At 37.7% G+C, this 12,812-nt stretch overlaps 1 protein-coding gene across 1 annotated transcript in view; it reads left to right on the forward strand.

Annotated features, from left to right (window-relative positions):
* Positions 1 to 12,812, forward strand: part of UNC79 (unc-79 homolog, NALCN channel complex subunit) — a 90,892-nt gene that overhangs the window by 50,042 nt on the left and 28,038 nt on the right. The window contains exons 32-39 of the mRNA XM_057370639.1: positions 1,960 to 2,043; positions 3,708 to 3,810; positions 5,573 to 5,713; positions 9,662 to 9,700; positions 10,629 to 10,741; positions 10,826 to 10,911; positions 11,747 to 11,920; positions 12,605 to 12,673. Of these exons, the coding sequence (XP_057226622.1) occupies positions 1,960 to 2,043; positions 3,708 to 3,810; positions 5,573 to 5,713; positions 9,662 to 9,700; positions 10,629 to 10,741; positions 10,826 to 10,911; positions 11,747 to 11,920; positions 12,605 to 12,673 (809 nt within the window). The remainder of the gene's footprint in view (positions 1 to 1,959; positions 2,044 to 3,707; positions 3,811 to 5,572; positions 5,714 to 9,661; positions 9,701 to 10,628; positions 10,742 to 10,825; positions 10,912 to 11,746; positions 11,921 to 12,604; positions 12,674 to 12,812) is intronic.

Raw genomic sequence — 12,812 nt, forward strand, 5'->3', positions numbered from 1 at the left:
ACAGTGTAACAATCCACTTTAAAAAAAAAAAAAAAAAGAGTATTTCTATTTTACCATCAGAGTTAAGTAATCAATATCAAGTCTAAAGTGAATCTTTTGTAGACAGTACAAGATTATCACCTAGTAAGAGTTGGAATACTTACATATTTGGGAGGTAGACCCTCTGGTACAGTGTTGTCCCTATAACTATGCATATTTCTTGGGTTATTTCCTGGTTTCATTGAAAGAAATGGAAGTATCACTGTTGAATTCATTAGGTATAGGATTTAATCCCTGGTGCATGGAATAATTTCTTTCTATGTGTGTTTACAATGGTGTTGGTACAATGCAGAGTTGTGCCTTACACCAGCCAGTTTTATTTCTCTTTAAAGACGTTTTTRCCAACTCATGCTGAACACCTGAAGTTTCTGTTCACTCACTGTTTTCTCTCCTTTTAAGATGAATGCAAAGCAATGAAAACTGAATTAAGCACATAATTAACTCATTACTCACTTTATATGTTTTTTTTCCTTCTGTGAAACAGTTTCATTTAGACCAAATTCATAGCAGATGTCATTAAACAATGTATTAGTTCTTTTTTATAAAAAATGCTAGATGTTTTAGTGCCCATTTTGATGTTAGTGACAGTGGAAAATTGTGCTTCTTAGGAATTTCTCAGCAGATCGAGATGCATTTAGTGAAAGGAATGCCTAAAACGTTACATGGAACTTAGCATGCTGAGTGAGTGTCTTACCACCAGCCCTGGACAGCTGAGTTTAAATTTTTGCTTAATTTAGTCTTCAGCATCAAGTGCCATCAAATGAAATTGTGTAGCTGAAGAGTGGCTAATGATATGGTACATAGTTCAGGATTATCCTTTCTATTCTGGTCTGCTGAATGCCAYGCTCATCATGAGACCCTTAAATCATAAAGGTCAGAATTTCCCAATGGTAACAGTGGGGATTTTGTCCTATCTGCAGGTAAGTTTATTTATTGGAGAGACTTAGCTGGATCACCTAGTCTCTCAGGCAGGGTTTTGGAGATTTAAAAGTTATTGCCTTTATTCTGCATGAGGTACTTAGCCTGTATTCAAAACGAACAAGTCAGTACTCAAAATTGTTTAGGAATTCTCTCTAGTTAATTCTGTTCCAARTCTAGTAGCTTTCTTCACAACATCTATGGACTTTTCCCTTCAATATTCATTTCAGCTAAAGGGCTTCAGGCACGGAGAGGCAAAATGAAATGTTCTTTAATAGAAAGCTTTGCATCTCTCAGTCTCTTGTTCAATCACTAGCTTCAAAGTAAAATTTTTATTTGGACAGTGGGGTTTTTTTCCCCAGGACAAATGCTCAGTGTGACTGTTTGTCATTTCAATGTCACACCACAATTTTAAGACTCATTATACTCATGTTTACCAAGTGGGAAGTAGTCTTATCCCACAATTATATGATGTGTTTGGTCCACACATGCTTTATTCATTTTTTTTTAATTACCTCCATAGGTGTCATGTGTCTCTTCCATCCTTATTTCAAACCATTTTTTTTCCAAATTTCCTGTCTGTAAAATAAGATAATTTTGTGCCTGGTTTCTGTCAGTACAAGCTATATCTGACTTCTATTGCCTTGGTATTTCTAAACACTTGTTTCTTTCTCTTTTTGTGGCTCATSTATTCCATATCTGGTTGAATCTTTATGGCTAGAACTTCCTTTCCTGCTTAATGACTCTTGTCTAAAATGTCTTCTTTATTATTAGGTTATCTGTGTCCTTTTTCCTATATGAACTTCTTTAATCTTCCTCTCTGCTTCCTTTCTAGCTTAAAAAATTAACCATTTTCTTTGGTTTGGTTTTTGATTTTTTTTTTTAATAGCAGTTGTATTTATCTTTCTCTTGTTTTAACTGTTTGAGACTCGTGGTGCTGGTGACTGGTAGCAAATGCTRGGTATGTAGTTCTGGAGACTGAAGTTCTTTCTTTATTCACAGAGCAGATACAGCATGGAAAGAGGCTCTGCAATGTCCCCGTTTGCCTAAACCCRGATTTGGAGGGACCACCACTGAGAATCAGAGGTTAGTTCAGTGTCTGTTTGACCTGGTCCTTTGCCAATACTGCCGGGAAGATTTCATTGTTAATACAAAGTGGTGCTGAATTCGGTGTTCTACTCAGCTATTCAAGCCCTCAACTGTCCTGCAGAAAGTGTGCAGAGTGGCTGAATCGCCTTTCTGTATAAACTCTCCACCCTCACAGCTGAAATACAGACTTTCTTACAGCCCTGCAGTGGGGCAGTGACCTACCTTCTCTGCCTAAATCATGTTTTTCCCCTTCTGTTCACTGCACAAGAGTGGACATTTTGGAGTAGTTAAGTCTTATTCCAGCATTGTAAAATACATTTTGACTGCTTTTAGCATTTGAATGCTGCAATGGGACTTACGTCTAAAGAGTATGACAGTGCAACTTCCAAAGTCATGGCAGAGGGATTTTTATGCATCTGTGAGGGGAAAAAAAGCCTGGCTAGAAAATCTACACCTATCCCCTGCATTGTGCGTGTTCTACATTACTGGGGTATCCTGGACTTCCTGTAGTGTCTGCTCATTTCCAGTAAAACCTTAGGGATCACTTATAAATTCCTTATATATGGATATAAAAGAAATGTTTCCTTCCATGCTTAGTAAAATGGTTGTTTAAAACCTGCCATATTCTCATTTCACTCCACTTATTTTGAGTTCAGAAATTGTGGGAGCTTCTTAGCTTACTTTGCYTGAGAGCCGATACTAAATTTTCTTTTCCTGCAGTAACCAAGATTATATCTGTTATAATAAATTCCATCTGAACCTTGCACAGAGAAGCTTCCTCCTGTTTCCATAGTTAAATGTAGCTAAATACAGTTAAATACTATCAGAGCAGGATAATGTTAGCATTAAATCTGAACCTACAGATTGAAGCAACCAGAAAGAAAGTTGGCAATGGATTACTTAAACTGTAATTTGGGAAAGCAGAACTTGGAGAAGTCAAGAGTTTGGATCCTCCATAATACATAACTTTTCCTAGTAAAATAAGCATCCATCAGAAATTAGATGCACAACAAGTGCCAAGGGCAAAGGGAGCCCCATATTTTGTCATGATCACAGTGGCTGTGCTCTCAGCTGAACAACTCAACTTTGAAGAATAAAGATACTTTTGAAGACTTTCAGTGGAAAGCATTTCTAGTGATCAGCCCTCCAATGTTCTCAATTCCTTATGGATTATTTCTTCTATCTGTCCTTTCCTGGTTTATCTCCCATGGCTCTGTTAGGGATAGTATGACTAGACTGATGACTTGGTGTTGAGAATTAATTCCTTCTTCATGTCACCAAGAACTATGGGAAGTTAATTCCCAAAATGTGTGGGGGCATACTCAAATCTTCTGATGTCCAGTCTTACAGCAACTGTAGCATCATCCTCTCCACCTAATAGATACAATTGCATCCAATTTYCTCGAATTTTTGTTTTATGTTATCTTTTTAGCCCAAGTATTTATATACTTTTAATTGACATTTATAGGTAATTTGAATAATCAGGCAGAAGCAAGGAATGTGCTTATATGTCTTTTTATAGACACAAGTTATTTCTTATTTCTAGACATAGTAAGGCCATTATGGCTATTCTTTAGAAGTTGGCTCATCAARCATTTTGAATTTCTGTGTGATGATTCTCTTTACTTTTTAAATTGTTTGTTTTCCTTAATTGCCTTAAGGTGCTACAAAATCTAGTTTGCTGTCAGCACCCAGTATAGTCAGTATGTTTGTACCTGCCCCAGAGGAATTTGCTGATGACCAGCCCATTCTGATGACTGACAAGTAAGTGGTTTTTTTTTCTCTCCTTTCAAAGAACTAGTTTGAACTTCAAATATGTCAAGTAAAGTATAGATGCACTTTATGGAAGTAAAGAGTCCATTCTATCATTTATCTCTATGCTAAGTTTTTTAACTATTTTTTACCCCAAGGTAAACATTTTCTAAACACTGCTAGCAAGATGTGTTTTCAGTTCAGTAGAACCTGGATGATTTTGCACAGGTGAAATGGTGACTCAGATTATTGTGTGCACACAGGGCAGGGGAAGGACTTYCCATCCTAAGTCAAGGGTTCCTTGTGATCCATCAGAAAGCGCTTTTGTCTTAGGAGAAAAAATGAAAAGTTCTATTTAAAAATTCCTTTGGGTTTCCATTGAAATCAGTAGCTGTCGATATGTCATCCTATGTAATCTATATAACATTTTTAATGCTGATACTCACTGATCCTCAAAGCTTTGGCTAACCTGGATTGTTTGGTTAGAATGCCTGTAAAGGGAATGCTAAACAGAAGTTTATTCATTTGATAGAGAAGTAAAGCAGTCAGCAGGGAGTCATGCATTGATTTGTTCAAAACTTGGGAAGAGAAACCACAAGTTCCTGTGTGTTCTCAGTCCAGTAGACAGACATGTAGGGATGATCACTGGGGAAGGACAGGGCCATTGTGCAGGCTGTGACTGCTAGTGGAATTTACTGTGTGACAAAGTGAAGCGTCCCAAAAGTTAGTCTGGTCTGTGGCACTTCCCTTGGCTATTTCACCAATGCTCCAGCACTCCCTGTTAACACACAGACCAGCTCAGCCTGACTTCCATGACTTTGTTGGCATATTTTCTTTMTGTTCAGTAAAAAAGGCGAGAAAATTGCCTGTTCAATTCCATTAAGTTAAAATCTCACAATCTGTTGGAGTCATTAGCAACTGATTGATCAAATTAAGCAAGCCTTCCTACTGGGCTGAGATAAGTCAATTTCCAACACTGGTTTGTCTTTTCCGTGGGTTATGAAAGCCTGTCTCATCTCTCCCAAAWCTGACATCCCCTTTATAATTAGATATTTTGGGGCCCTTTCAGACCTTCATTAGTTTTCTTAGAGCATTTCAGGAAGAATAAGTGACTCAGCAGCAAATCTGCCCTGGGAAAGGAGACTTTTCTGAAATCTAAGGTTTTGTGCCCCCTGAGAGGTCTTTTCATTTATTTCTTAATAGCTGTAACTGCTGTGGGAACCAATCAGATCATTGTTTTCTAATTGCGTAATTTGTTATTCATAATTCATGACTGACGGGAAGGGCAGTGTGAAATTGTTCCATCTCTTCAAGATCGTCTGTGAGTGTCATTGTTGGTGTCCATGGTGCTAAATAGAAGAGTGCCTGGGACCTAGCCCAAGTTGCACGAATTGGCTTGTGCTCACAGTGCTCAGGGCAGTCCTCACTGCTGCCGATTCCCTGGGATGGTGCAGACTGAGCAGTCTGATACAGCGAGGGAGCTGGAGTACGACTGACTTGTTTGAAGTCAAAACAAGGCCTGCCCTCTGGCTCTCTTTCATTTGTCACTGAAGAAACAGCCAGTGGAGCTAGTGAGAAGCTTTATTAATGTTTGAAAACTGTGGACTGCTACTAATTCTAGAAAGATCACAATTACGTTATCTTTCTAAATAAATTTGGAATAGAATGTACTAAATAATAATACTTTTAAAAGACATAATTATCTACAGACCTATGTGTAGTGATACTTTGTTTTAAATTTGTTAACATCAGGTTTAAAAWCTGCTCCTTGCAGGTGCCATGACTGTGGGGCTATTCTTGAAGAATATGATGAGGAAACTCTGGGCCTGGCCATAGTTGTGCTCTCAACCTTCATTCACCTCAGTCCRGACTTGGCTGCTCCTCTGCTGTTGGACATCATGCAGTCTGTAGGAAGGTAAATTCAGGACTTTCCTCTCTCCAGTGAGATTGAAAGAGTTTTGTAGCTGGAATTGGATTTATGTAAACATCAGCATACAAAGGTATATATTTTAGAGCTCTGAAGTGAATAACATCTGGTTCTGTTTTGCGTCTTTGTTACTCACCATTTTATAAATTTCTTATGTAACATCTTCCACTGTCAGTTCAATTTTCAGAGCTCCTTTGATCTCCCCTTTTACCTTCCGAAGGGAAATTCCAGCTCAGGAATCTCCTTAGCTTGTTCGCCTCTAAGCAGTGCTGTAAAGAATAAATTCAGATTTTCTTCAGTACCTTTTTTTATTTACTACCTGTTTATTACCTGAACAGCAATTGTTGCATCAATTGGTGTGCTTCTTCACCTTGTTCTRTGTGAAGAAAAATTTACTGTTTTTTAATTTTTATTCCTCCTGCTAATTGCTCCTTGAACTGGTGTTTTTTGGGCTGCCTTCATGTGGWTTTTACATCCATTTGTCAGAATTTATGCTGTTTTCTTTTGTTTGAGACAGGSCATCACCTTTTTGAAAGAAACCTTTTCTCTAATAAACTCCCTTACCTTATTTTCTTCTGCTCTCTTGAAGTTTTTCTTCACAACTGGAGGACATTGCTCATTGCATTTCCAGTGTAATGCTCTTAAACAGCTTYTCTGCTTCTTACAAAAATGGATTTCTCTTGGCTTCTCCTTGCTGCTGCTTTGACAGAATTTTTCACTTTTATATTTTTCCTGCTTTAGAAGTTACACACAAATGTGGTAATCTTTTCTGAACTTTGCTCCTCCAGGAGTGTTGACTCCTAGGTGTGAACATTCATTAGCATACCTGACAATCTTAAGGCTTTTCAACCATATTTTGTATGCTAGGTAAAATTTTGCATTGCCTTATGAGGGCTTCCAAACCAGCTGCTGCATGAAATTGTCTCTTGAGAAAGTCCTGAGCATTTGCTGTCCATTATTTTTCTCTTGTTAATTTTATCCATGTGCATGGGATAATTCAAGTGTGCCATTCCTATTGGATTATGTGTGTTTGCTGTCTGGGCCACTCCCACAACTTCTTGCCTCAGAGGTGGGTTGGATGTGCTGGGGTGTTCTGGATGTGCTGGGGTGTTCCAGAATAAATTCCTGAGCAGTGCTAGACACACAGAAATGATGCACAGCTCTCTTCCTCCTTCTTCTTTTTGGTGACTGAAGTTCAAATTGCTTGACTGTGGCTTCTGCCTGCTTCTCCACTACCTCCCAGTTCCATTTAGACACAGCAGCTCTTCAAGTCCTCCATTTCCATTAATTGCAAGGCTGCAGTTCCCTGCTGTCCCTGCTAATTAACTCCARTGGAGGCTGAGTTTCTGATCTAGACTGATTCTGCCCATTCTGTGTGACTCTTGTAAATACAGCAGTACCACAGCCACAGAGAATAAATGATTTGGAAGATGAATTAACAGGGGATGAGGGATAAGTGGTCTACCTTTTTCTGTATTTTTAGGGGAAATGCTGCATCTTTAGAGGGAGATAGCTGATTGTTTTAGAGTAGCAGATGACTGTGCAATATGGGGTGTTCCTAGTAAATGTCCTGTCTTGTTCTTGCTGGTTGCAGCTTCTGACACCTTCTAGGTCCAATAAGAGGCTCCCCACAAAGGAATTAATTTGAAAATATGCAAAATAAATAGTATATACAAGCAGAGAGGCATCCAAGCTCTGTCTTGCATCAAGCAGTGCCTTATCACTACCTCCAAATATCTAACAGCAGAAGCAAAAATGAATTAGACTTTTCCCATTTTTATTCTTACAAAAAGAGCTRCTACTTTCATGCATAGAAGAGGAAGTAAGGAACAGGGAAGTCCAAGGTCTTTCAGAGTACCTAAACAACACGCAGAAATATTTTCAAAAGTGATTTGGGTACCACAGGCACAGATAGACATCTGTTGGGATTTTTCAGAAGAGAAAAAATATCTGTGTTCAAGTTACTGACAATTAAATATTCTAAGACTCTAACATGCATTTAAGTTTATTATCTGATTCCTGAATCAGGATTTTTGACTTGGTGATTCTTATATAAMTGATTTACAGTGCAATTTGGCTTACCAGGCATTAAAACTATGTTTCAAAGTTACATTTAGACTCTTGAGTTAGTGAGGAACTGTGAGAAGCTTAACTTCTGTTCTTTACGTGTGCAGATTTGGACACATCCATTTCCTGTTCTGCTTTGTGGTCTGCAAAGGGTCTGATGAGGGYTCATGGCATTTATGCAATAAAATATTTAGAGTAGTAGTGATAAATATATACAAACTGTACATTTCAGAAAGTTTCAGATGTTCCCAGTTGTTTACTGTAGTTTATGTCTCAAGAAGTTTTTCCAAAGTTCGAAACCTGGTTTCTAGTTTTTGTTTGTCACAAAGCCCATGCTTGCATTATCACATTCAAAAGGAGAGAAAAACTCTCCTTTTGGGAGACTTGGATTTTGATTTCTTTTAGAAAAAAAAGATTTTACATTGTTGTATTTGTATACTTTATGAGAGTTTTGAAAAAAGGTATTATGTCCAATGGGCATGTATATGGTCTCACTGCATTATGCAGAAATCCCTCGTGTGCCTTAATGGAAACTGAACTACAGTTATTCCAGAACAAAGGTYTGTATTGCTTGAAGGTACTTCAGACCTTTCACACTCAGAATTAGCTTTGCACTCCAGAAATAATAGGTTGTGTTTTAGTGTGAATTCTTCTTAACAGTGTTGGAATCAGGAACTCTAATGTGTTTTTCTCATTTGTGTTAGAACAGCTGAAGAGGATATAATCTTTAATCCCTGCACCATCGAGTTTGAAATTATTGCGTTGTTGGAAGGATGCTCTGTCCCCAGCTTGTCATGCATAATTCATGAAAATCACCATAATTTTGGTTCACGCTGTTGCATTTGACTGAGCTGCCTTAGGGTCCTTTTTGGATTTTATTGTTGTGATAGAGAGTAAACTGTCTTCAGAACAGGGGGTGACCAAGGATGATCAACAGCTAAATCCAGGATAAAAGGATCATGAATCAAAGAAGAACATTGAAGACTAGATATAGTGTAGTTCTATGAACATTTCCCTTAGATTTATCAACTTATACAATCTGAAATACTGATTAGGAGCATATTAAAGTAAAAATTTATGGCATTTTGTATATAAGAGATGCTTCCAGTGTACATCTTTATAATGGCTTTACAGTGTACAGCTTTTTAGTGGCTTTTGGTATTAAAGGTGTTTTGCTTTGATACTGTAAGCCCTGATTCTATTAATTTTCATGTCTGGCATGTTAAAGTGCATGATTTTACTTTAAGGTTGTGCTCAGTATTTTCGTCACTGAATGCCCATATCTGGCTTTAAAGTCTATATTTACCTACTAAAATAAATGACCTGATTTTTGAGACCAAATTATTTCTCRTCTGACTTTGGAAGAGCTTGTAGGTAATTAGTGTTTTTGAAATTAGGATAGTTATTGAGGTGCCAAGATATGGAACTAGAAGCCTCAGTTTAGACTGCCAAGSAAAGAATTTTTGCTTAGTATGCATTGCTGTGTTAATCAGAAACAATTCTGTCCGAAGGCAGCTTCTGGCTAACTTTCCTCCCCTCTAAAAAGAATTAGTTATTATCCATGATGTGCTATGAGGCAAAAACATTATTTCATTATCTTTGTGCTACTAGAGGGAGGCAAATAGGTTTGTCTTTATAGCAGTTAAGCATTAGTGACACTGCGAGACTGAATAGAGTTGATATGTCACTCAAGCACAACTTTTCTAAATTTAGGTGCTCTTCAGAAGATCTTTATGGTAACATTTTAAACGTTCTTTAAAATCCTTCTTCATTTTTTATTTAAAATGAGACTTTATTGGCTTACTTAAAAATGAAAGACATACACAAAAAAGCATATAAGCTTCAATTTTTTTTATATTTTTCTTCCAGGTTGGCCTCGAGTACCAGTTTTTCTAATCAAGCAGAAAGGTATGGTAGCAAACAATACCTTGACATAAATAAAACAATCAATCTAAAGCATCATCTTCCCTGACTCTAAAATCAACTAAATATAACTTTTAAAAAATGTTATTTAAAATTTGTGAATAAAAGGAAAAACTGCCTTTTCCTCTTGTTTCAAATATCCTATGTTTTCTGGAGATGAACAGGAGCCCATATTCATATGTGGTAAACCTAAATAAAATCAGATTCAGATGCTGTCTGGTCTTTGCAATTTTGGTGCAGCTTTTTGTAATTTGTACTGTGTTCAGTATTTGTCTTGATAAACTCCACACATTCAATCAAGTGAATCATCCTTGGCCACAGAGAATCCTTGGTAGTGATGCCTCATTATGTAAATCAGATGCTGAATAGGATAAATTCTTTTTGAGAAGCTGTAAAACATGTCAAGATGTGCAGTTTATGGGTAAATAGATAATACTTAGGATTTTAAAATGAAACCRTTCATTTATGAGTCATTAATCTCTTGAAGGAAGCTGCAAGAAGCAAAAGAATATTTTAATGTTTCTATTTACTTGTTGTTCATKTATTTTATGATAAAGCCAAGAATCTCATTCTGTGTCTCTGAATTACACAAGGTGAGAGCAGGATTATATCTCAAATTCAGGTGACTCACAAGTTGCACTACATGGAGAATCAGGAAAAATACAACTATTGAGACAAATACTTTGTGTATGTAAATTTTTAATCTCTTCACAACTGAGCTGAAATCATAAAATCAACATGCTAAACTTTTGTTCAGGATCAGGACAGTTCTGTTTTTGACTGTCTCACCCATAACTGAACACTTAAATTAAAAAGAATGGCATCATCTTTATTTTCTCCATGTAATCAGCTTTGACAAGTATTTCATCTACAATGCAATTTTTTTTCTTCTTTTCTTTTCCCTTCATTTCAGCATGATGATCCCTGGAAATGCTGCAGGTGTGGCCAAGCAGTTCCTCCGTTGTGTGTTCCATCAGCTGGCTCCCAATGGCATCTTCCCTCAGCTCTTCCAGAGCATTATTAAAGGTAATGTGCAATAGCTGAGTGCATTTCTGACCCTTGGTTTCCTTTGTGTGAACAGCCAGTGCAAACATGTCATTGAAATTTCAGATGGAAGCTTTCTACGGACCTTGGCCACATCTCTGATGGACTTCAGTGAGCTGAGTTCCATCGCTGCTCTGAGCCAGCTGTTAGAGGTATGTTGACAATTTGCTGTGTTAATGATGCTAATTTTATTAGCATTATCAGGATCACTTCTCATTTGAATTCAAACGTGTATCATCAATAACACTGTGAATTTTTGTTTGTCCTCCCTGGAAGTAATTAGGCTGTCCTCACCACTGGTAGTGTGTCCCATTCCTTCTCCAAGCAGTATTTTTTGTTGTCAGGAACATTTCTGCKCATACATCTCAGTTCTCCCTTTTCATTTCATCTGATTACAGTTTCTCTTAAGTATTACAAAGATCTATTGCCTGCCTTTGACTGAGTGCCTTCTGTGCAGCTGGCTTATTTCTGCTGTAACCTTTTCCTCTGGTTAGARCTGGTCACTTACACGTATCCTGCTCTTCCAAGAACATGGAAATTGCTTCATGCAAGATGTTGACATCACTTTAAAACTTCTGATGTCTTTTCAAGCCTCACCCTAGCACACAAGCCATAAAATCCTGCGTGGTCTACTGAATGTTAATGAACATACCTTCTTTAAAACTGTCTAAAGGAAAACATGAGCAATCTGCTCCCCATGCTTTGAGTTTTGCTTTTTCTACTGACATGCCAGTCCAAGCAGATTATGAGTAAAGACCCTCCTTGAAATATTTTGCCTTAAAATCTTTTGGTCAGTCCTTTAGGAGCTTCTGGACTAACTATCATATACACAGTCGAAATTTTCCCTGCACAAACCCTGTCATTAGCATCATAGAAAARATAAGCGGTGTTTGGTCTGGACAAATTAACCTCAGCACTTCCAAATACCGTGCAAGGGACTATTTCTGCGTGTGTGTGACTGTTCACAGTTCTCGTTTTGTTTCCCAGGGTTTAAACAAYAAAAAGAATTTGCCAGCAGGGGGTGCGATGCTACGCTGTTTGGAAAACATTGCCACCTTTATGGAAGCTTTGCCGATGGATTCCCCCAGCAACCTCTGGACCACAATTAGTAATCAGTTTCAGACCTTCCTCACTAAACTCCCATGTGTTTTGCCTCTTAAGGTATGATGTGTGGATATCTGAAACAAGCTATATTGTCATTGGTCAAAATGTACTGAAATTGTGGGAAAACTGTTGATAACCAGAGTGGGTTCTTATGAATGTTTCCTAATGGTTCAGCTAATGTTTCCAGAGGACTGGATTTATTGTATCTCTGACCCATCTGTTTAATTGTGTGTTCTGTCGGAAACAATAGCAACTCTGACTGGGGAACTTTTCACTTCTTTCTTGGCACTTTCCTATATGCTTTCCATGCGCTGTCTTTGTCAGATTAGAATTCTGCATTTGAGAGGGTTARTATTTAGACAAAAAAAAATCCATCTGGTTTTAACAGTTAAAACTAAATAAAACTCTCAAGAATGGTAGCACCACCTAATTAATTTGCTGAAAGTACGCAGTAGTCAGGCAGAGAGAACTGAGACTACTGGGAACTGGGCCTAACCTGTTTGGCTGACCAGGCTGTAGGTCTGATTGTAATAGAATATTGTTACAGAAACTGAATCCAGAAGCTCTGGGCTCTGATTTCTGAGAGCTCAGAGGACATACAGCAGGATCTTATCTCCTGGTGTGTATTTCTGGATGTCTTTTCAGCAAACAGGTTATAGATGCTACCAGCATAAGCAAGATATGTATACAGAAAGGTACTAACTTCTTTTCTTTTTCTCTTCTGCTTTCAAATATGCTCAGTGTTCTTTAGACTCTAGTTTAAGAATCATGATTTGCTTGTTGAAGATACCTACCACCAGTGCCACCAGGGTAAGTTCCAAAGAGACAAAATTCTATTGCCTCAAATTTAGCCAGCCTGTGCTATTGCATGAATGTGTTCTTATCCCCTGGCTAGGGAAGTATTATATATTAGCATAAAATTGTGCAGTCCAGTACTGTTTGGAGAATG

The sequence above is a fragment of the Malurus melanocephalus genome, unplaced genomic scaffold, assembly GCF_030028575.1.
Source record: "Malurus melanocephalus ecotype Western Australia unplaced genomic scaffold, MMel_1.1 scaffold_129, whole genome shotgun sequence".
NCBI classification, from domain to species: Eukaryota; Metazoa; Chordata; class Aves; order Passeriformes; family Maluridae; genus Malurus; species Malurus melanocephalus.